Here is a 25,102-nt window from a genome sequence, read left to right as displayed (position 1 = left end):
ACCCTCCAACCCCGGGACTGCGTCTGCGCCACGCCGGCGCCCGCGCCGCGCAGGACGTTGTGCTCCGGAATTAGCTCGGCTCTCTGCCGGAGGCGCCGCACTTGCGGTGCCTCGGTCTTCCCTTCCCCCCACCCCCGACCCCTCCCTTCTGGGCGACCACGCCCTAAAAGCGAAGGTGCCTCAGTTACCAGCCGGCTACACTGCGCCTGCGCCTTGGCCCCTGGTTACCGCCCCCCTAGTCGGCCCTGGCGGCGGAGCAGCGTTGGCTCTGCAGTTGCGCAGCTCCTGTCCCGGCCCTTCTACCCCGCCGCCTCCTGACGCCGGGCGTGATGTCACCACGCCGGCGGCCGCCATTACAGAGAGCCGAGCTCCGGGACTAGATCGAGCGGAGCAGGGCTGCGGCCGGTGGCCGGGTGGTGCAGGGAGAGTTCGCGGGTTCGCGCTAGCGCCGAGCAGCCGCCAGCAGCCACACAGGTACCCCGGGGACCGGCGGCGGCGTGTGCGGTGTGGCCCGTGTGCGGGCGGCGGCGCGGGAGTAGCGCGGAGCGGCAGCCGGTTCGGGCGGGTGGCATCATGGACGAGAAGGTGTTCACCAAGGAGCTGGACCAATGGATCGAGCAGCTGAACGAGTGCAAGCAGCTGTCCGAGTCCCAGGTCAAGAGCCTCTGCGAAAAGGTGAGCTTCTCTCCAGCTACGGGAGGCGCCGCGGGCCGAGCCCCTCGGGAAGGAGGCGGCCGTGGGGAGGGTGCAACATGGCGGAGGCAGCCGGCCCGGGCCCCCCGAGCCTCCAAGACCGGCGCCCGGCGCGGTCCGGCGGCGGCTCCCGGGCGACCCGGCGCCCCCTGCCTCCAGCGCAGGGATTGGTTGTCGCCGCCACCGCCGCCTAAAATGGCGCCGTGCACCCGACTCCGGGGCTCCCGAGCCTCCCGGCTTTGGTGCCGGGCGAGGTGGCTGGGGGAGCAGAGACCCTGTATGTCAGGGTCGGGGACGGTTTTGAGGTGCATGTGCGAGGACTTGGGTTCTACGGCCTGGGATGCGGGACTGTGACTCTACTGTGAGGTGGGTAAGAGGCTTTTTGGTTGTACTCTGGCCTCATTCTTCGGTCCAAAGCTGTCCAGAGGATTCCCCCAAAAGCGAGCTCGTAGGCCGGATCGCAAGTCCTGTCTAAAGGTCGCTCACCTTTAGTACCATCCCTGGTGGTTTGTGTTAAACTCACCGAGCAGTCCTTTCCAGAGACCGATTTAAAAATGTGTGTTACAAGAGTTTAAAAATATATCTCTAGGGGCACCTGGGTGGCTCAGATGGTTAAGCGTCTGCCTTCGGCTCAGGTCATGATCCCAGGGTCCTGGATCGAGTCCCGCATCAGGGTCCCTGCTAGGCGGGGAGCCTGCTTCTCCCTCTGCCTCTCTCTCTCTCTTTGACTCTAATGAATAAATAAATAAAACATTTAAAAAATATATATATCTCTCTAACCTAATTTCTACGAAGGTCACGGTGGTAGGTGCAGGGAGGAGTACAACTTAGGTTTCATAGTTGGAAGAAATGGAGAATTTGGTGAGTCATACTACGTAAGGAGCTTTGGGTTTGGAAATCAAGTGTCAGTTTAATCTGTGATTTATATGCTGACTCAAACTGGGTACTGTGAAACCCTTCTGCGAGCTGAACGTACTTGGCATTTTGCCATCTATTTTTAAAACGAACAACGTAAACTGCGAGCAGCAAATTTTGTATACTGGCTCTTTGTTGGGAAAGTTACTTGTTTGTATTTTTGAGGCTCTAAGTAGCAAGATAATAATAATAACTGTTTGTTGAGCTTTTACTATGTCCCAGACATTGTGCTTAGTGTTTACAGATGTTGAAAATGGAATGCTATAGTTCCTTTAATAAGTCCATTTTAAATTACCTAATTCCGTTTTGTTTTTACCTAGGGGTTGGGGAAACAGCCTATTTAGCTATTGGCTGTGTTGTATTTTTGAAGGTCTTATGACTCAGTTTTCTGATATATAGAAAATGCTTATCTCCACTGTAAATAGTTTAACTTCTCTTGTCAAAATTAACTTGGCAGTATTTCATTGTAGTGCAGAATTGTGGAATACCGTATTTGCATTTTGTGTTAGTGAGGAGAGTTATTAGAGAGCAATTATGCTGACTCCTTTGCGGTTTGTTGGGAAAATTGGGTTCATGAGTTTGGTGTATATGTTCCTAAAGCAGGCTTTTTCAGAAACTGTGCTGTGAATAATTGCAATTTAAATGAGTCAAATTCAGATTGATTTATCCTTAGCCTGAACAACTCTCCTACTAGTTGATGAGGTGGTAAATTGTCTATTGGAGCTGAATTTTAATGTTAGCAATGTATTGAGTCTTTTGTTCCTTCTTTACCCTCGTCAAATAAGGATGGTGTTTGTATTAAGGGTTTAGAAAGAGGCTTTTAATTTTTAAAACTTAACGTATATTGTCAAGTATTAATTTCTAGGTGCTGGAAGTGATGATTTTAATGACTTTTAGGGATCAATACCTTATGTAGACTTTGAGTCAGCATTTGGTTAGATGACTAGTCATTTGTGTAGAAAACATTGGAAGAGAGATAATGATGTAATTGGAAGACCACTAGACTTACAAGTTAGACCTGGACGCTATTCCTCTTTCTGCTGCAGAGTAATTGTGACTGATCTTGGGACACTTAGTCCACATTTTGCTATTTAAACTAAAGAGTTAAAATAGATGTTCCAGAGTCCCTTCTAATCTGAGATTATATAATCCAATTTAAATTAGTATATTGTGTTTAAATATCGAACACCTACTGACTATCTGCGATTGCTTACTTTTATGAAAGGAAAAGCAATGAAGTATAATCACGTTTAGTCTCAAGGAGCCTGAATCTAATTGGAAGTAAGTAGTAGATGAACCAGGGAAGTAGAGGGTTTGTGTTGGAGACTGCAGGAGATAATACTGGGTGCTTAGATTGGGTGTGTCAAGATTGATGAATGTGGTAAAGGTGATTGCTTTCCCCATCTTTGTAAAACTAAGATGTAGTGAGATTAAACAATTTATACTTAGCTCTTCATTGCTTATCCAGTGTGTCCAGATTTTTGTTCTTAGAGCCAAAAAGGTGGAAATAATATTTGGAGGTAGGTTTCCAAGAAATGGATCATTTGAGGGAGAATATTATGCATTCTTCATACTCTTTTTAACTTGAAAGTTTTTGAACTTTTGGAACTACATTAACTTTGTAAACTAAGTTTTAAGGCAGCTTTTTAGGTATGTGAAATGAGTTAGGATGCATGACTTGAAATGATTTTTTGTACTAGGAAACTAAAACAAAAATTCTCTTTTCACTCTTAATTGAATAGCCAATAGCACATCTAGTGAAAGCTACATATTTTGAAAATCTTGAGGGAACCATCTTTCATTTGTATAATAGTTTTTTCTTTTAAAGAAAAGATACTTGTTGGAGATAGGTCCTTGGTAGTAGTTGATCATTTCTTTAATTTTAAGAAGGAAAAGTAATACAAAAGCCCTCCTTTTATCTGCCTGAAGGTGCCTGATCTGAATGAAATATTTAAATGGTAAAGATAGAAGTATACCATGAGAGGTCATGGTGATTAAAAAATTCAGAGACCATTATTATGGTCTCCCATTAGCAATTAACAGTGGTAGGTGTTCAAAATGCAGAGAATTCAGGTGTGTATTTATAGACAAAGGTAACTATGGTTTTTATGCAATTGACTAGTTAAGCTTTTTTCCCTTCAAGGTGTGATTAAGGTTTATATCAAAGCCAAGATGATTGTGTGTGGAGTATACTTTGTCATTTGGGGGATCATAATTTTAGTTGATTGTTGAAAAATTGTGGTGAGTGAATGCAGTTTTGTCTCAGGTACAGTTCTGTAGTCAGTAACATTACTACATTTGTATAACTGGATGGTATGTTTCCATTTACAGATTGGATGAAGTAAATAGTATCAACCACAGTAAACAGTCTTTTATTATGTGACTTCACCAGTAGTTTAATTTAGGTATGATTTTTGGCTTTGTCCTTTCAGGTCTTTCCAAACTTGTGGAGAATGTTGTTTGATAGCCAGTTTTTTTTTTCTTTCCCCAAAGGAATTCTTTACCTAGGTATGCTCTTTTCCATTGCTCTGCAAACACTATAAATAAAATGCAGTCATTAAGGCCTCACATTTGTACATGAGTATGGGAAAAAGCAAACCCTCCTTCTCACTGGATGAGCTGCAAAATGCTTGACTAAGATTAAATTTCTATATGAAGTGGGTAATAAATTTTTGTGAGTCTGTATGTGTGCTTAATTTAAAGGATTGTTTGGGAGCACCTGGGTGGCACATTTGGACTCTTGTTTTTGGCTCAGGTCTTGAACTCAGGGTCGTGAGATCAAGCCCTACATTGAGCTCCGCACTCAGCCTGGAGTCTGCTTGAGATTCTTTCTCCCTCCTGCTCATGTGCTCGCTCTCTCCGCCACTCGCCCTCCCTCTCTCTCTCCCTCCCTCCCTCTCTCTGGAATGGATAAATCTTAAAAAACAAACAAACAAACAAAACCAAACATTTAAAAGGTTGTTTGGCTCATTTTCATAAAAGTAATTTGAATATTGAGAACAAATGGGGAAAGCATGATGCAGAATGTTTGCATCATATTTTCACATACACAGTTCTTTTAACAAATTTGTGAGACAGTTATTATCCTCAGTTATAGACGGAAACCAAAGGCACAGGAAGGTAAAGTGACTTGATTCAGGGGCTAAAGTGAGATTGTGCAGGCTTACAGATTCTCAGCCCAGTGTTCTAGTGTTGCTTTACAGCCTCTCCTCTCTTTTTAGGTGGTGTTAATAATGAAAAATGGAGGTGAATTGGGGGCAAGCCAAACTGTAGAATCAACAGCTCTGTAAAATAAAGCATTATTATTATTCTCATTGCTTGAAAGCTTCCCATTCATGTCACGCACTGTTGTCTTACTTTGTCCTGGAGGAGGAAACCGTAGTTATTCTTCAATTTTGAATGTGGCTGGCAGCATTTGCCCCTCAAATAACATTAATGAGAAGAAAATGCCAGTTCATTTTCTGTGTATCCTTAGTGCAAATCATGGTCTAGAAACTGAACTTTAAAGTATTCCAGGAAAGCATAACTAACATTTATATTGTTCAGTACAGTTTGTAAAATGCCTTATCATGGCTCCCACAGTCAGACCTATATGTGCCTGTGTGTGTTTCATGATCTAGTCATGAAGCAGTAGTGCCCTTGGTTTTGGGTTGACTTAATGAGGAAGCGTCGAAAAGGTGAACAGTCGTACTGTTCCGAAACACAGGTCCCCCAACTTTCCTTTTATTTTCTCTGTCAAAGACAAGAGTTCTGCCTGTAAATATTGGCAGGTGAAACTCATGCTGTAGAAAGCATGAGGGACACTGGAGGAGTGTATGGGTAACATTTCTTTTTTTTTTTTTTTAAGATTTTTATTTATTTATTTGACAGAGAGAGAGATAGCGAGAGCAGGAACACAAGCAGGGGGAGTGGGAGAGGGAGAAGCGGGCTTCCCGCCGAGCAGGGAGCCCGATGCGGGACTCGATCCCAGAACCCTGGATCATGACCTGAGCCGAAGGCAGACGCTTAACGACTGAGCCACCCAGGCGCCCGTATGGGTAACATTTCTATCACTTGTCAGGTGTCTCTCTCCCACGCCCTCTTTAATGGCAGAGGATATTGCTGGTAGCCTTCTAAGTCATTTGTCAGTTACCTGTGGCTTTGTTAGGTTGGAGGAGGTGAGCTAGGAAAACCAGGAGATACTAGGTTTGCGTTGAGGTAATGGTAGGGAAGGGTCTTTTTTGAAGGTGCTCAGAAGAGAGGGAAAGTTTGGTGTGGCAGAACCCCCCCCTTTTTTTTTTACTTTTTTGACACATCTCTCATTTCTTTTTTTTTTTTTTTTCTGTACTCATTTCTCATAAACCTTCAAACGGCGCTTTCCCACCCAAGTGAAATAGGAATTGGACTAGAACTATGAAGGGAAAAGGTTTTGTTTTTTTTGCTGTTTTAAATAGCTTTCCTTTCAGCTTCTGGTGCAGAAGTGGTAGAAGAAGTTGAAATAGAGGTCTGGCTGCTGGTAAATGGTTGGGGAGGGATTCTGAAAAAAATTGTAAAGAGCAATCTGGGATTAACTGCTTAATTTCTTGGGGCGCCTGGGTGGCTCAGATGGTTGGGCGTTCGCCTTTGGCTCGGGTCATGGTCCAGGGGTCGTGGGATCGAGCCCTGCATTGGGCTCCCTGCTTGGCGGGGAGCCTGCTTCTCCCTCACCCTCCTGCTGTTGCCCCAGCTTGTGCTCTCCTGCTCTCTCTGTCAAATAAATAAATAAAATCTTAAAAAAAAAACTGCTTAATTTCTTAATACAGAGTTGCTGTTGCCTACTTATATATTGGTAGTGTGGTTTAGGATGGATGAACAAGGCAGTGACAGGTATGTATATCTGAATCTGGGTATTTTCTTTTCTTTTTTTTTTAATTTTTATTGTTATGTTAATCACCATACATTACATCATTAGTTTTAGATGAAGTGTTCCATGATTCATTGTTTGTGCATAACACCCAGTGCTCCATGCAGAATGTGCCCTCCTCAATACCCACCACCAGGCTAACCCATCCTCCCACCCCCCTCCCCTCTAGAACCCTCAGTTTGTTTTTCAGAGTCCATCGTCTCTCATGGTTCGTCTACCCCTCCGATTTCCCCCGCTTCATTCTTCCCCTCCCACTACCTTCTTCTTCTTTTTTTTTTCTTAACATATATTGCATTATTTGTTTCAGAGGTACGATCTGAGATTCAACAGTCTTGCACAGTTCACAGCGCTTACCAGAGCACATACCCTCCCCAGTGTCTATCACCCAGTCACCCCATCCCTCCCACCCCACCCCCCACGCCAGCAACCCTCAGTTTGTTTCCTGAGATTAAGAATTCCTCATATCAGTGAGGTCATATGATACATGTCTTTCTCTTTTTGACTTATTTCGCTCAGCATAATATGAATCTGGGTATTTTCTAAACTGTGTGTGACCAGTCGGCCAGTCACTCTGGTACTCCATGCCCTCACCTCTGCTTCAGTCATTCAGTTACTACTCCAGATGGGAGTATGGCTGATGTTGAGGGGGCTGCAAGAAGATCGAAAACCTTTTTCCAGAGTGCTCCTGGGAAGACAGTTTATTTACCTAGCTAGAGTTATATACAAAGTGTAGTTCACAAAGACTGTGGAGTGTCAGTGATGCTATTAACGGTGTGACAGTGTTCTGGAAATCAGTCAAAATTTATTAAACTCCTATTATGTGCATTACTCATTTTCACTGTTTAGCTTTGTCTAAGTAGCATTGTTTTAGGGATTTGCGAGTTTTTTGCTCTATAATAGTAGGGTTTCACATTAGCCAGGAGGTTGAACTTGTAGTAAACTCTACAGATGGGAAAGGTTTTAAAATATTTGTGCTAGTGGTGATCAAGTGCATTTCATTAGTCTGCCACCCATTGTTTGTCAACTGGCAGTAGTGCCCACTACCTGTTGGGTGCCTGACTTAGTGAAAAGGCTTAAGAATTGCTTTGGTAAAATTTCAGTGATGGAAGGAACCTTAAAAACCATTTAGGCCGTCACCTGGTACAGATAAGGGAGGAAAAAGACATCCAGAGTGGTTGATGGATTCATGATGGGTTGTTGTGGTGAGAATTTTTAAACAACTACATATATACCAACATTTCTCTGTTTAGATTATATATATTTTTCCCCTATGCAGGAATTATTGGGAATTTTTAATTCCTGCACATGTGTATTTGACAGAGGTGGAAAAACATCAACTTAAGTAATTTTTTTTAAAGATTTTATTTGTCAGAGAGAGAGCATGATCACACACAAGCAGGGGGAGCTGCAGGCAGAGGGAGAAGCAGGCTCCCCACTGAGCAGACAGCCTGATGAGGTACTCCATCCCAGGACCCTGGGATCAAAACCTGAGCCAAAGGCAGACGCTTAACTGAATGAGCCACCCAGGTGTCCCTTAAGTATTTTCCTTTAATACAATTTTAGAATTACCCTCATACCTGACCTTTTTCTTTTGGTTAGATCCTAACCTTAAAACCAAATAGTAACTACTAGTTCGTAGAACATTACATGGAGGATTATAGTACTTTTATAGTATAATCACACAGATAGTATACATACAGTATAATCATACAGAACCAAAATGTTTCATAAAACGTTTGAGGCATCTGTTCAGTGTAATTAATGAAAGACAAGTAATATGAAGAAAGGTTTGACAGTTGAAGATGAATAACTCAAGATTTATTTGCTTTCAGGGCTAGTAGTATGTCTACATTATGTATCAGACCAAAGTAAAAATCTAGCCATATATACTAGTTTGTCATGAACCTTAATTTTTTTGCCCAATTATGAAAATCAAGAAAACCTACCTTTTATCTTTCATAAAAGCAATATGAAGCAAAATGAAATTCTCTTATGGTATTGGAAAAATTTATTATTGCTTGCTTATTTGCCCTTTTTTAAAGATTTATTTATTTTAGAGAGCGAGAGAGAGAGACAATCTCATGTAGACTCCCCGCTGAGCCTGATGCTGAAAGCAAGAGTTGGATGCTTCACTGACTGAGCCACCCAGGCGCCCCATGAACTTGCTTTTTAAAAATGTTTTCAAGGGGCGCCTGGGTGGCTCAGTCGTTAAGCGTCTGCCTTCGGCTCGGGTTGTGATCCCAGGGTTCTGGGATCGGGCCCCGCATCGGGCTCCCTGCTCCGCGGGAAGCCTGCTTCTTCTTCTCTTGCTCCCCCTGCTTGTGTTCCCTCTCTCGCTATGTCTCTCTGTGTCAAATAAATAAAATCTTTTTTTAAAAAAATGTTTTCAAATGTTTATAATTCTGAAACTGTAAAGTAAAATTCAAAAATTAATTATTGCATTTTTTTAAGTTTGCTTCTCTCATGTCTTTATGGCTATATTGGTAGAAGATATACTCAATTGTGATTAAAATATGAAATGTTTAATTTATGTGAAATAGAGTTTCCAGTGAACATTTGAATTAATAATCAGATTTTTAATAGAAAAGTATCTGAGAGCATCATTTAGCCTTGTATCGATAGATAACTCAAAGAATTTGTGTGAACAATCTGTGTAAGAGGAGAAATAACTGATAGTAAATAAACATGGAATAAAAAATTTGAACTCCAAAATGAAAAGTACCAGTTAAATCAGAAAATAGCATTTTATATTTGAAATAGATGAGAATGGGTGCATTCTAACATTTATTAATGTGTATATAAGTTGGGAATAATTGAGCTTTATAGACTACCTATGTAACCAAAAAACGTTCACGTATTTTGCTCTCTAGTCCCACAATTGAAAAATCTCCTGAAGGGAAGTAAGTCAAATAAACAGTACATGTATAAATTTGGGAAGATACTATATAGCAGTTTAAAATGATCACTATAATGCTATAAGGCATTGGATTTATGAATATGAACTCTAAAGAATTTGAGAGAGAGAGCATGCAGCAAATGAGGGGGAGGGGCAGAGGGTGAGGATTCCCTCTGATCAGAGAGCCCGACGTGGGGCTTGATCCCAGGACCCTGGGATCACAACCTGAGCCCAAGGCAGATGCTTAACTGACTGTGCCACCCAGGCGCCCCCATGAATATGAACTTTAGGACAGAAATTGAGACGTTTACCAGTTTTAAGCACGAGGTCAGTATGTGGGTAAAAGCTGGAAGGGAATACAAAGAAATGAGAGTAGTTTTTGTTGGTGTGGTAGGTTTAAGACAGCCATAATCTATCAAAATTTTATGTTCTCTAGTGTTCTCATACAAAGAACTTTTACATAATTGTAATCATTTTCCATTTTAAAATGTTTGCTTGGTTTAATAATGAAAATGCATGAATATGTTGTGTGACTTTAATATAAAAATGCATTTCTTTTTCTACGGTACACGTTAAGGAGAAGTTATACTGCTATTGTGGGTCCTTAAGGAAATTAATATATAAATGGTTTGTGAATCTTTTGTTGGTTCCTGTTTTTTTCTCTTTTACTTGTCTTCCTTGAAAGATCTTGACGTGGATGGTTTTAGGAGTCTAATTTAAATTTGCTTTTTTGTAATTTCATATTATTATGGTGGTTAGGAATGGCCCATACCCAAGAAACCTGATGTTAGTTGAAAATAAAATTTTAAGATTTCTGAATCTGAACTCAGAAGGCAGAGAGGACATTAATAATAAATTACTGTCCCTAAAGGTTTCTTTTCTTCAAGTGAATCTCCAAATTGTTTGAATTTTAGGACTGTAGAAAAATTTAACTTTTAGTTAAGCTCTTATTATTGGACTAGCTTATTTCAGTTTCAGCCTTGTCCTATGAAGACTTATATTTATTAGATCTTTTTTCCTTGAATTCACTGATTTCAGTTTATGCCATTTGAATTTCAGTAGGGCTCCTACTGAAGAATCGATAAAGAAAGAAAAAATAAATATGCTGATTACACTATTTTTAAAAACTTGATTTTTAATTATTTTTTCCCCAAATGTTTATTAGTGGAGACTTTTTGAGGCCCTCAAAAAATGTTTTGTTTTTTTTTTTTGCTAAATACAATTTCTTTTTTTTTATTATTCTTATGTTAATCCCCATACATTACATCATTAGTTTTAGATGTAGTGTTCCATGATTCATTGTTTGTGCATAACACCCAGTGCTCCATGCAGAACGTGCCCTCCTCAATACCCATCACCAGGCTAACCCATCCTCCCACCCAAGCCCTCAAAAAATGTTTTAGGGGAAGCAGAAGTTTGGGGTGTGTATCTTTTGCTTTTGCTTCTTTGCATAATTCAGGTGACATGAGGCTTTAAATTAGAGGAATCAGAATACCAGAAAGTGAAAAGGTAGTTATTAGAAGTATAAACCTCTCTAATGTTAATTAAGTTGCTTTGAAAATCTGGTTCTGCCATTTACCTTGAATATTAAACTAGAGAGTTGAAGTATATCTACCTTAGAAACTGATGGTTGGTGAAGGCCTGCAGGTTCTAAAGGTGACTCCTTAGATTGCTTCTCAGCCTTTTGGCTAAGATCAAGTGTAAAGATGACTCATTAGAGGTCCCATTAGGTGACCCATAGAGGGGTTCTGTTAGGTGCTTCTGAGACTTGAAAGGCCTGACTCCTTGTGATAGCACAGCTTCTCAGACATTTCTTTTTCTGTGATTAGTTTTTCTTGACTGTAAAATAATCTTCAATGAGGAGATGTGCAACCATTATTGTTCTGGTGTTCTGGGATAGTGTATATTGGTGTAGTAATCCTCTGAAAGCTGAGTTGAGACCAAAAAAAAGGGTATACTTAAATTCTTTGTAAGCTTGAGTTTTTGTTGTTAAAATATACTTAATAATTGGCTTGATGGCATCTGATATGTAATAAATACTGTTTTCTCCCGAATTTAGTTGTAGTTGTTCTGGTCTGAAATTTGGTAGGAAGAGAAGAAAAGAGCTTTGGCTTTCCCAGACGTAGAAGTTACTTTGGTTTACTTTATAAATACAGTGTCCTTTCTTTTTTGGAGGACAATTTTATAATGTCAACATAAAAAGAAGCTAACTGTTCGATCTGCTAATATGTCAACTTCATGGTATCTTCTTTCAGGAAGTGTCTGTATATGTATACCAGATGTATACCAGGTGTATACCAGGGAGCAAATACTAGGATGTACATTGCAGCGTGTTTACCTTTTTGTCCTCCCCCTCACTGTATTATAATAATCTCTCAGGGAATACTCTACCTCCAGTGTGAGAAATTAACCAAGCCTATATGTATGCATTATGATCTCCAATATGGATTGTTGGCGAGAAAAGCAGGCTGCTGAATAATACAGCTCCTAGTTTTAAAGTGCAAAAGAAAATGATTATGTTTTTGTAGGCATATAATATGTATGTAAAACTTGTCAACAGGCTTTCAAAAGGATGTACATCAGAATACTCTTGGTGGTTACTTTTCCCAAGAGGAGTGGGATTGTGGAGAGTGGTCAAAGGGGACATTTGGTTTTATCTGCTGCTAAATTTTTTTTTCAAAGGATGTGTCACTATAACTTGCACAGTTTTAAAAGTAAAATTAAAGATCGGGGTGCCTAGCTGCTAGGCTCTGTAGGTGGAGCATCTGACTCTTGATCTCAGCTGAGATCTTGATCTCAGGGTTCTGAGTTCAAGCCCCGTGTTGGGCTCCACATTGGGAGTGGAGCCTACTTAAAAAAAAAACACCTGAATAAATAAATTAAAGATACAGTGTTTATCATTGTGATATGTCAAAATTGAAATAAAAGGAACAGCTAGCATTTAGGTTTAATTGTCCTTTTGTGATTTGAATAGAAATTTTGAGTAGATAGTAATAAGGAAATTCGGGCAATTGTGAATGGCAGCTTTTTATCATTCATATAGAGAATAGCCTTACCTGTAAGCAAGTGTCAAGAGATGTATTTTGGAATTTAACTTCTCATAGAATTGCAAGATTTATAGGGTTGTGACCATGTTTTCTTGTCATTGTCCTTTTAAAACTTCTGAGTAACTTGCAAATTTCTTTGAAGTGGGACCTATCATTTCATTCATGGCTGTTTTCATTACTATGGGCCAGGTGCTAAAAACACTGGACATGGTATTAATGCCAAACAGTCTTAAGGAATATGCCTAGTGAAATTCTGCTTTTTAGTAATAATAAATCATGGGAGATTGGAATTACCCTAGTGAGATGGATTATATGTATTTCTGAAGAACTATCACTTTTTGAGACACAGCGGAAATTTTTTCTAAACTTAAAAATAGAACAAATTGGACGCTTGCGCGGTGCGCGCTGGTTGGGGCCGTGGGTTGGGGCGGGTGAGTGGAAAAACGAGGGGCTCTGGGGGTACTCGGAGAGCCTTCTGAAAAAGACTGTCGGCACTTGGCACCCCGTGTGGTTGGGAGGAATGAGCAGGGAAGACCGTCCCCGCTGCCTTTCCATGTTGGAGGACGGGCCACAGGTAGAGATTGAGGGGGGCTTCCTGAGACCCCGCAGACTCCAAAAATCTCTGGTTTGCAATGGGGGAGTCAAAGACCTCGGGGTCTTGCTCCCCTGGTAGCTGTGGCGTGCCGGAAAGCATTCTTTCTATTCAAACAATCTGGGTTCAGAGCTTGGTTTCAGCACTTACTTCAGCCTCAAAGCATGGGACTTTCACTTTCTGAGTCTTAGTTTTGTCATCTGTAAAGTGGGGGCAATAATACCTTTTAATGGGGTTGTTGTGGTGAGGATGAAATAAAATAATAGCTTGAACCTTAAAAAAAAAAAAACAAATTAATGATTAATTTTTGGATGTCAATGATCAGTGTCTTGAACTAGGCTCCCCAAATGTTTGGAGACTTGAAAATAATAGTGCTTAGGGGTGACTGGGTGGCTCAGTCAGTTGGGTGTTTGCCTTCAGCTCAGGTGGTGATCTCGGGGTCCTGGGATGGAGCCCCACAGTGGGCTCCCTGCCCAACAGGGAGTCTTCTCCCTTTCCCTCTGCCCCCCTGCCCCCTGCTTGTGCTTGCGTCCTCTCTCTCAAATAAATAAAATCTTTTTTAAAAAAATGGTTCTTAAGCTTCACTGCACCTAAGAAAGCACTGGTATGGAATAAGGAGGGGAGACTAAAAAAAATTATTGATGCTTGGATCCCACTACCAAAGATTCTGGCTTGAGAGAGGAGTAGCCTTAGCATCTAGATTTTTTTTTTTTAAAGAGCTCAAATGATTTTTTTTTTAATTCTTATGTTAATCCCCTACATTACATCATTAGTTTTAGATGTAGTGTTCCATGATTCGTTGTTTGTGCGTAACACCCAGTGCTCCATGCAGAATGTGCCCTCCTCAATACCCACCACCCGGCTAACCCATCCTCCCACCCCCGTCCCCTCTAGAACCCTGTTTGTTTTTCAGAGTCCATCGTCTCTCATGGTTCGTCTACCCCTCCCGATTTCCCCCACTTCATTCTTCCCCTCCTGCTACCCTCTTCTTCTTCTTTTTTTTTTTTTTCTTAACATATATTGCATTATTTGTTTCAGAGGTACAGATCTGAGATTCAACAGTCTTGCACAATTCACAGCGCTTACCAGAGCACATACCCTCCCCAGTGTCTATCACCCAGTCACCCCATCCCTCCCACCCCACCCCCCACTCCAGCAACCCTCAGTTTGTTTCCTGCGATTAAGGATTCCTCATATCAGTGAGATCATATGATACATGTCTTTCTCTGTTTGACTTATTTCACTCAACATAATACCCTCCAGTTCCATCCACGTCGTTGCAAATGGCAAGATCTCATTCCTTTTGATGGCTGCATAATATTGTATTGTGTATATATGCCACATCTTCTTTATCCATTCATCTGCCGATGGACATCTTGGCTCTTTCCATAGTTTGGCTATTGTGGACATTGCTGCTATAAACATCAGGGTGCACGTACCCTTTCGGATCCCTACTTTTGTATCTTTGGGGTAAATACCCAGTAGTGCAATTGCTGGATCATACGGTAAGAGCTCAAATGATTTTTAATATGTGGCTAAGATTGCATACTACTGCCTTAAAACCGGTCCTTGTTACTTTTGGTTGTTGCTTAAAATCTAATGAGCAGTGGCTCATTAGCAACAGTTCGCTATGGCAGTTTCACCTCCATGTTCTAGTGTGTTGCCTTCCCCTGATGCAGCCTCCCACTGTACATTCTGGAACACCATTTCATAATGCTAGCTGCACATAGAAGAAAATGTTCAATAAATGTTGAGTGTATGAAGTAAATACTTTTAACCCATTTTCAGAACAGATTTCTTTTACCTTCTTGGCTGAACTGAAATCTGACCCTTCCGGAGGAAGTCCTATACTTTCTCTAATAGCCCTCCCAGATAGATGGATGCTGCCTTCCTCTAAGATAAAATTCCCTGTTTTTCAGGCTTCTTTTCTCTACCTGGATACCCAGGCACCTTTCCTTACTACTGTTACCTATTATTTCTTCATTCTCCAGAGAACTTGGTACCAGTTTCCAGGCCTGTACTTCTGATGTTGTCCTGAGAGATGTCCATGGGTTTCCCTGAAGATGACTTACCCAGTATCCCAGTATAAGTTCTTGATTCATTAAGCAAACAGATATTAAATGACTTTTACATCTCAGACATTGCCCTAGCGAGGTGCTGTGTATGCAGTGGTGAATTAAAGGAACCTGGTGAACATTTTTTTAGCTCTTAACTTGGGACAGTTGGGTGGAAAATAGATTGGAGTCAGGAAGAATGGAAGCAGGGAGTTCAGTATGGAGGCTAGCACAGTAATCCAGGTGAGGTAGTGGTGGCTTGGACCAGGGTAGTGGCAAAAAAGATAAAAATAGATTGATTTGAGATCGGTTTTGGAGGGAGGCTAGTGACCAGTCGGTCACTGAATACTAGTGGTCTTTAAGCTCTGCTCTGTCTCAGATATCCACATGTATGGCCCTACCTCTGAAATCCTAAATTCACTCAAGTTTTCCACCAGTGGATCTTTGTTCTAGTAGTACTGCTTTGATTAGACTTGTTCTTCAGTCCATGTCCATGCCCTATTCTCCCCCTCATTTCCTACCTGGGATGACCAACTATCATGATTTACTTGAGCACAACTGAGGCATTTCTTGGGATGCCAGACTTTGAGCACTAAAACCAGGATAGTTGGGTCACCCTGCGCCTACCCCAGTCTGCCCTTTTCTCTTAAGTGGTATGCTTCGGCCACGTAAACCTTTTCCTCTTCCTGAGAATTTATACACATGATCGCACCTTGCCTATGTTAGACCTCTTCCCATTTCCTACTCCCACCCCCTTCCTGTAACTGACTTTCACCCATTCCTTGGACCTCAGGCAGGTTTCCTAGCTGTCCTAGTTTGTGATCCTGGAGCACTGCAGCCTACTCTAGCATGTCTTAGCACTTGGCCTGATCATTTTATTGTCTGCTGCTCATGCTGCACTGTGTGCTTTTATGGGCAGTCTTATTCGTTGTGGTATCTTACGTAAATGGGTCTCCACCGTTTACTTTTTCCCTTTCTTTCATCACTTAACACAGCCTGTACTTTGTTGCTTGGTTACTTGTTTGTGGTCCCCTGTCCCCTGTGACCGATCTTGTACGCTGTGGTCCCCCAATGGCTAGCACAAGGCCTGGCACATAGTATCACTCGGATGATTGAGGAAGTGAATGATGGTCTTCCCCAGTGCACTTTGGTTTTTGGGGTAAGGTAAATGATCAGTAAATGTATGTTGAATGATGATAGGGTTTCGAGTGAGTGAAATGTTATGCTGCCCTTAAAAGTAATGTTGGAATTTGTGATTACATGGGGGAATGCATATGCTGCCAAACAACTTTATAAAAACCATGTATATTGAATAGTTACAGTTGTAAAACAGAAGTTTGTATTTTTAGTATTAAGAGTGTAAAAATACAGGTGAAATTTTAATGTATTGTTCCCCCCAACCCCCCCCAAAAAAACAGTTAAGTGGGAATTAGAAATCTTTCTTCATATCCTGGAATCCATAAAGCATATTAGAACTTTAAAGCTAAGGAACTAGGTATCTGAATGTTTTGTTCCATTTTCATTAATCTTATGTGGCTGCTAGTAATAAACTATTTAGCAGTTAGTTAGATGGTAACTGATAGGCCTAAAAACTGATAGTGATGAGAGGAATGGAACTATGCATCTTGATAACATGCTTTTTCTAAGTATCAGGAGTGAGATAACCAATAGATGGAATCTGGCCATATCTTGCCCTCTTTAATGGAATTATCAGTGCCTACAGTTTCGTCTTACACCAAGTCTGTTCTTTAAGCTGCATTAAGTTTATTTTTGTTAATGTTGTTTAATGCTAAATGTATTGGTTTATTTTATCTCCATCTGTAGGCTAAAGAAATCCTGACAAAAGAATCCAATGTGCAGGAGGTTCGATGTCCAGTCACTGTCTGTGGAGATGTACATGGGCAATTTCATGATCTCATGGAACTGTTTAGAATTGGTGGCAAATCACCAGATACAAACTACTTGTTTATGGGAGATTATGTTGACAGAGGATATTATTCAGTTGAAACAGTTACTCTGCTTGTAGCTCTCAAGGTAATTTCAATTTTGTTTGGGGGTATTTTGTACTGGGTGAGACAGTTTTGTTCTTTTTCTTCCCCAGTGATTTGTGATTTTCTCTGAATGTTCCATATTTAGGAATGCAGGTATTCAGGTTTGGGACTTATAAATCATACGTCTGTCTTCATTCTGAATAAGGGGATGGTATAGAATAAAAGTAAAAAAGGTTATTCTCATTCAAGTTATTTGAAAAACGTTAGAAAGCCAGTCAAATAAAAATATTTCTTCAGTTAATTAGGGTGTGGGGAGGTAGTATAACTACCTTTCCTAGGTGCTTTTGAAATTAAAGATACTAAATGTCAGGATGTTCACATCTTTTGACACAGTAATCCTATAATTAGACCTTTACTGAAGAAGAAATTCAAGAGGAAAAGAGCTTTGTGTGAAAACATTAATTTCAGCATTATGTTTAATACTAGAAAACGAATTGATCTAGATATCCAACAAAAGTGAATTTCTAATTTATGATTTCTCCCTGTGGAATAGTTGGCAGCCATTAAAACTTGACAATCTAGAACAATAAGAATGATAAAGCAAGCTGCTTTATACCAATTGGAGCTGTGGGAATTGTACAAAGATCTGAAAATGAGACACATGTAGTGGTCACTAGTTTTTGGAATGGCAGGTTTCTGCCTTTCCTTGGAAAAAAAGTGTGATTTTACCTTTAGGGGAGATTTTACTAAAGAACGTTCACAATGATAAAACCGGCTGCCAGAAACCTCTAATACTGCAAAAGTGGTAAGATGTGGTTTTGGGAAGAGCTGGATTTTAGGCAATATATAATGTATATGCTCATGAAGCTACTGTAATCTGAATCATGTAACATGCTACAAAACATTTTTGGAGGATATACTAAGTTCTCTGCATCTGTAAAATAAAGCAGTTGGATTAAGTGATGGAAAGTTTCTCTAGGTACTATGAAAACCACATTGTAAGCTAATTTGTACTTAAAGCCCAGGATGAATCCCAGTGCTTAGCAGAGGAATGAATATGCTGCCTTCAGGAATTTATATTTAAAGGTTTTGGGGCTGAATTGTGCCGCATACACCTCTTCCCCCCCCCCCCCCCCCCAATTCGTACATTGAAGTCTTAACCCCCGGTACCTCAGAATGTGGCTGTATTTGGTGATAGGGCCTTTAAGAGGTAATTGAGGTAAAATAAGGTCATATGGGTGAGCCCTAATTCAGTATGACTGGTGTCCTTGTAAGAAGACATTAGGACACAGATATAGAGGGAAGATGATAAGAAACGTGGAGAAGATGACCTTTTATTAGCCCCGTAGACCGGCCTTCAGAAGAAACTAACCCGGCTCACACTTTGTTCTGGACTTCCAGCCTCAAGAACTGTGAGGAAATTAATTTTTGCTCTTCGAGCTGCCCATTTGTTCTATTTTGTTATGGCAGCCCTTGTACACTAGTACGGGGGCACTGGGGGAAGGAAACTTGAGCGAGTACAGTTGGGTATCCATATACAAAAAAATGGGCTTAGGTACCTAATACCATACAAATGGGTCAAAATCAATCAGGGGCCTCAATGTAAGAGCTAACACTATGAAACTTCTAGAATAAAGCATAGGAGAAAGTATTTGTAACTCTGGGTTAGGCAATGATTTCTAAGATATGAAAAGCATAATCCATTAAAAAGATTGTTATATTGGACTTCATCAAAATTAAGAATTTTGGGGACACCTGGGTGGCTCAGTCATTAAGTGACTGCCTTCGGCTCAGGTCATGATCCCAGGGTCCTGGGTTTGAGCCCCACATCGGGCTCCCTGCTCAGCGGGAAGCCTGCTTCTCCCTCTCCCACTGCCCCTGCTTGTGTTCCCTCTCTCGCTGTGTGTCTGTCAAATAAATAAATAAAATCTTTTTTAAAAAAATTAAGATTTTTTGTTCTTCAAAGTATATCACTAAGAAAAAAGTATTTGTGTTCATATAATAAAAACCTTTTATAATTCAATAATTATAGACAGATTAAAAATGGACAAAATACTAAAGATGTGCAAAATCATTATACATCAGGGAAATACAAATTAAAGTCAGAGTCACACCCATTAGAATGGCTCTCATCAATAAGGCTGATAATACTAAGTGTTAGTTTATGGAGAGATTAGAACCTTATACCCATAGTAATACCCAGCAATTATATTGGACTAGGAATATACTCAAGAGAAATGAAAGTGTATTGTATGTGTGTACAAAAAACTTACAGGCAAGATGATCATAGCAACATTCTCATAATACTCAAAAACTGTAAACCATTCAGATGTTCCTCCTCCTGGGGAATAAAGAAAAAAGATATGGTATAGCCATACAATGGGATACTGTGCAGCAATAAAAAGCACAATAATAAGAATCCACTGATACATACACAGATGAGCCTCAAAAATATTCTGCTAAATGAATAAAGCCAGACACACAAAAAAACTATATCTTGTATTATTCCATTTATATGAAATTTTACAAAAAGATCTCAAAAGGGGAAATCATGAGAGCAGAGAGATCACACAAGTACGTAGTTTCTATGGTGAGTATTTAAGGAAATACAGAAAAGACAAATCAGTGGTTGCTGGGAGTAGGAGTTGAGACGGCCTGGGGGGATATTTTTGGACTGAAGATGGAAAGGTTCTAAAATAATTGTGATGGTTATTGCATACCTATAAATTTACCAAAAGTCATCTAACTGTAGAAAAAAATTTCACGGAGTTCTATGGCTGATGATTATGTTTTGTGAAATTGGTAGTAGCAGGAGTTTGATTGTAGTTGAGATAGGGTTTGCCGATAACTCCGTGGACAGATGTCTGTAGATGTGGGGGGATGGGATTTTTTTTTTCCCCACCAAAATTGGAACTCTGAATTTTCCTGTAGAAAGTTTGCTGAATGGTCATTTGGTTTTTGAAGAAGCCAGGTATTCATATTGTTTTCTGTTTTGTTGTTTCAGGTTCGTTACCGTGAACGTATCACCATTCTTCGAGGAAATCATGAGAGCAGACAGATCACACAAGTATATGGTTTCTATGATGAATGTTTAAGGAAATATGGAAATGCAAATGTTTGGAAATATTTTACAGATCTTTTTGACTATCTTCCTCTCACTGCCTTGGTGGATGGGCAGGTATGTAGGTCTTCCTAAAACTTACATTGCTGGTTATTTTCATGAATCTGCTTTCTTAATGTTTAGGTCCAGTCACTTTTCCACCCACACATCCCTTCTAGACTTCTGAAATGCCTTCTTTCTATCAAGCACTGAACTGTATGTTGGGACCACAGGGATGGAAGATGTAGCCCATCCATCCTCTCAGGTTGTTTCTGGACAAGTCTTGGAGATGTAATTAGCTGTTTATTGGTCCACATAGAGGAGTGCACAGAAGATACAGCAAAAAGTTCTATGAGAAGAATGGATAGTCTGTGCTGAGGTTAAGGTCAGAGAAACGTTTTCTGGGTGCAGTAGCAATGATTTATCTGGAAGAAAGGGAGTATATTCACTAGGTTAGAGTGGGCTAGAAGAAAGCCTCTGCAGAGACAAGCCTGGTTCTGGCAGAATACAGAAACACTAGTCACACCAAGTGATATGGGTTGCTACTTACAGCTTAGTCCAGAATGTTTAAAGTTTCTTCTATGTGATGTTAACATTATAAACCATTCTTTCCAGATATTCTGTCTACATGGTGGCCTCTCACCATCCATAGATACACTGGATCACATCAGAGCACTTGATCGCCTACAAGAAGTTCCTCATGAGGTATTGCCGTTTTTTTTTTTTCCTAATGAGTTATTGACTTTTATTTGGTAATAAAATCTTTTCAGAAAACCTTTTAGAGAGGAAAAATTTTACTTAACTTTCTTATGTGTGTTCTCTCCTTTAATGTTCAAAAATGACCCCATGTGGTATGAACACTCTTGTCAACAACCTCTTTCTTCAGAAGCTAGTAGTAAGAAACCTGTCAAGATCACAACACCTTTGGGACTGGGCCTTAGAATCTCGGTTGTTGCCTTAATTACTTGTCAATACTGTCTGACATTGAAATTTGCATACTATAGGGCTTTTTGCTCTTGGGGCTCATTGATGTAGGATATGCCTCTTAAAAACGTTGGGAAATAGTTTGTTTATTTGACAGAGATACTTTAAAGCAAAACCTTAAACTGTTCAGCAAATACCATTCAAAGTGTGACTTCATAGGGTGTTCCCTCTGATGAATTACTCAAATCATTTTTTGCAAGAGGCAATTTAAAACTTACTTTGCTTTTTAGGGTCCAATGTGTGACTTGCTGTGGTCAGATCCAGATGATCGTGGTGGTTGGGGTATATCTCCTCGAGGAGCTGGTTATACCTTTGGGCAAGACATTTCCGAAACATTTAATCATGCCAATGGCCTCACATTGGTGTCCAGAGCTCACCAGCTGGTGATGGAGGTATGTCCTCTTCTCTGAAATCTGATTTGCTTTTTAAGTAAACGTAATGAAGGAAGATACTAGGGAGGGGTTTTTTGGTGGTGGTGGGGTGCTAATTAATGATATTAATGAGGATACTCCATGTATCCCTTCCAATGAATTTGCTGTTGTAGTCTGAGCCTTTACAGTAGATGCACACTAGAATTAAAATCTCAACCTTTTGATCTCATAATGAGTTTCATAGTTGACATATTTTCAGAGAACTCTTAATGACTGGATAGTGCTTGGGATTTAAGCCTGGGAAAGTAAGGTGCAGGGAACAGGGGAGGAGGCAATATATACATATTTATCTCAGTTTTGTTTATTTCATGTGTTTAACATGTGTATGTATGGAGAAGAGATTGAGGTGAAATACCAAAATGTTTCAGTGGTCCTTTGGATGGTAGGATTATAGGTAATTTTAAAGAAGAAACTAAAAGGGAAATGGGACATTGATAAGCATACTTAAAATTAGGGTCCTGTTTACATTAATATTAATAACAACTGATTATTATAAAAGTATGACTTTGCTAAAGACAGGGAACAATATTTGTGTACAATACTTAAAAAGTAACTCATGTATTTACATGGATTTTGACAAAATGAGGCTGGAGATCCTAGAGGCCTATTTTCTTTGTACCTGGGCAGGGACCTTCACCTCTGACTGAAGAGAATTAATATGGTTTGGTCTTGAGGAGTATGTTATCTGTCTCTACAAGGAATGGCCATATACTCATTCTTGGATCATGTTTAGGGCCACTGTGGTGGGAAGCTGATGAGATACTGCTATTCACAGAAAGCCAGATGTAGAAGAAGCACTTTATTCTCTGGTGATTGGTGCTGTTTTTTAGTGTCTTTTCTATTTATAATCTAGTTTTGTAATTCAGGAAAAATTAATTCATGTATTTTTTTTTAAGTTGCACAGAGTACAGAAAATTATTAAAATATCCAGAAACAAAACATTATAGCTTTTAAGCCTTTTGGAAGGGGCTTTTTTCTTTTTGAGTCACATTTAGTTGTGTAAATAAGGGAGTAAAATAGGTTTTTATCACTTTTCTTTTCCTTGTAGGGATATAACTGGTGCCATGACCGGAATGTAGTAACGATTTTCAGTGCTCCAAACTATTGTTATCGTTGTGGTAATCAAGCTGCGATCATGGAACTTGATGATACTCTAAAATATTCTTTGTAAGTATTTACACCTAAGTAGTTGGCTGCCATTACAGTTGAGTTACACTGTATAGTTGGAATGGGAAGTTTAAGAGTTTTGAAGGGCTCATGCTAAATCCAGATTCCAGTTTGATTTTTATGTTCCCCCCTTTTTTTTTTTTTTAGATTTGATTTATTTTGAGAGAGAGTGCGCGAGTACAGGGAGGGGGAGAGGGAGAGAATCTCACGCAGACTCCGCACTGAGCACAGAGCCCAGTGTGGAGCTGTTTCAGGACCCTGAGATCATGACCTGAGCTGAAACCAAGAGTTGGACGCTTAACGGACTGAACCACCCAGGCGCCCCTGTGGTTCCTTTTGAACAGACTTAGGATATGTTGAAACTCATCAATAGAAACTTTTCCTATATAGGCCCCAATGTGAATTATTAGGATTTTAACTTTTAAACACATGTTTTTATTGTGGGGTTAATAAAATATATCCTGAGGTTGAGATTACAAATACAAGTACATTAGGCTCTTTAAGTTTTATTTAGTAGAACCCTTCTTTCAAAAAATCTTAGAAGGAATCCTGATGTATAAAAATTGTCTTAAAAAAAAAAATTCTCTGAAGTTTGCCTTGGCTCTTTGAGGAGACACGCAGCTAGAAGACTCTCATTAAATGGATGAGTAGGCTACAATTAGGATTCTGTTCCATTAAAGGCAAACTGAAATTGTATAGGAAGAATAATGTTCTTGATTGTCAGTACATTGATACATCAGTATAAACAACAAATATGTTTTGTTTTTCAGCTTGCAGTTTGACCCAGCACCTCGCAGAGGCGAGCCACACGTTACTCGTCGTACTCCAGACTACTTTCTGTAATGAAATTTTAAACTTGTACAGTATTGCCATGAACCATATATTGGAAATGGGAAGAGCAACAGTAACTCCAAAGTGTCAGAGAATAGTTAACATTCAAAAAACTTGTTTTCACACGGACCAAAAGATGTGCCATATAAAAATACAAAGCCTCTTGTCATCAACAGCCGTGACCACTTTAGAATGAACCAGTTCATTGCATGCTGAAGCGACATTGTTGGTCAAGAAACCAGTTTCTGGCATAGCGCTATTTGTAGTTACTTTTGCTTTCTCAGAGAGACTGCAGATAATAAGATGTAAACATTAACACCTCGTGAATACAATTTAACTTCCATTTAGCTATAGCTTTACTCAGCATGACTGTAGATAAGGATAGCAGCAAACAATCATTGGAGCTTAATGAACATTTTTAAAAATAAGTACCAAGGCCTCCCCTCTACTTGTGACTTTTGAAATCGTTTTGTTTATTTTCAGGGATACCGTTTAATTTAATTGTATGATTTGTCTGCACTCAGTTTATTTCCCTTCTCAAATCTCAGCCTCATGTTGTTCTTTGTTATTGTCAGAACCTGGTGAGTTGTTTTGAACAGAACTGTTTTTTTCCCCTCCTATAAGACGATGTTACTGCACAAGAGCCCTGCAGTGTTTTCATAATAAACTTGTGAACTAAGAACTGAGAAAGTCAAATTTTAATTGTATCAATGGGCAAGACTGGTGCTGTTTATTTAAAAGATATACATCAATTGATAAATTTTAGAATTTGTAGAATTCTAGGTAAAGAAAAATAAAAATCAAGGTCACTATATAATCTCTCTGGTAACTCCTTGACATTCTTCAGAAGATTTTCAAGACTTATTTGTAATCCAGATAGTACAATTTGTCAGATAGCCAGCGTGCTCTTCGTGGGTTCTTCCTGCATATTACCTTGTCTGCAAGAAAGGAAATCTGTGCAACTTCAGTAAGACTGGACTGTAAAACCATAGAACTTGAGATTTAAGTGTTTTGGTTTTTGTTTTAATAAAACATCATGTTTTCAGGTAGAGCTTGACAAACTAATGTGTCTACTTCTCAGTGCAGTTTCTGGTTATAAATATCATATTGCTATGTAAGATGGACAAAAAAATATGGACAGATTTTGTACATTGCTTGTCATGTTATTTTAAAGTTAACTTCGTGTCAGATAAAAAAGCTGTTAAAGTATTATCCTGTATTAAGCTCTTTAAGTGCTACTAGTTAAACCAAATAGTAAACTATTGCTAGATCACGGTTTGGTGTTACATACGTTCACCCAAGGACAAAAATGGCATTTGAAATGAAGTGGCAGTGCTAAGCACTTAATGAGTTTTCCCCACCCTTTTCTCCTTTGAATAGGATTAGGTCTTCTGTGGAAACTAATGGTAATCTTCAGCTATCAGGGTAAACTTCAGGGCACTTAATCATTACTTGTGTGAATGTAGTAATAAAAGTTCCTTTGCTTTGTATTGTGTTGAATTTGGAACTGATAAGGAAG

The 25,102-nt window shown here is 39.8% G+C and overlaps 1 protein-coding gene across 1 annotated transcript; it reads left to right on the top strand.

Annotated features, from left to right (window-relative positions):
• The first annotated feature begins 294 nt into the window (after nucleotides 1-294).
• Nucleotides 295-24,648, top strand: PPP2CA (protein phosphatase 2 catalytic subunit alpha). Its single transcript, XM_035014137.1, has 7 exons — nucleotides 295-675; nucleotides 16,904-17,113; nucleotides 20,075-20,248; nucleotides 20,786-20,875; nucleotides 21,385-21,546; nucleotides 22,634-22,752; nucleotides 23,523-24,648. The coding sequence occupies exons 1-7, from the start codon at nucleotides 574-576 to the stop codon at nucleotides 23,593-23,595; spliced, it is 930 nt and encodes a 309-aa protein (XP_034870028.1). The 5' UTR covers nucleotides 295-573; the 3' UTR covers nucleotides 23,596-24,648.
• The last annotated feature ends 454 nt before the right edge of the window (nucleotides 24,649-25,102 follow it).

This window comes from Mirounga leonina, unplaced genomic scaffold (assembly GCF_011800145.1).
Source record: "Mirounga leonina isolate KUSES-001 unplaced genomic scaffold, KU_Mleo_1.0 Mir_168, whole genome shotgun sequence".
Lineage (NCBI taxonomy): Eukaryota > Metazoa > Chordata > Mammalia > Carnivora > Phocidae > Mirounga > Mirounga leonina.
Note: the sequence above shows the minus strand (reverse complement) of the source record. Positions and strands in the feature narration are given on the sequence as shown.

Coding starts and splice junctions, on each gene's coding strand:
- PPP2CA (XM_035014137.1), top strand. CDS start 574: ATGGACGAGAAGGTGTTCACCAAGGAGCTGGACCAATGGATCGAGCAG. Junction 20,876..21,384: donor TACAAGAAGTTCCTCATGAG/GTATTGCCGTTT, acceptor TTTGCTTTTTAG/GGTCCAATGTGTGACTTGCT. Junction 22,753..23,522: donor GATACTCTAAAATATTCTTT/GTAAGTATTTAC, acceptor TTTGTTTTTCAG/CTTGCAGTTTGACCCAGCAC.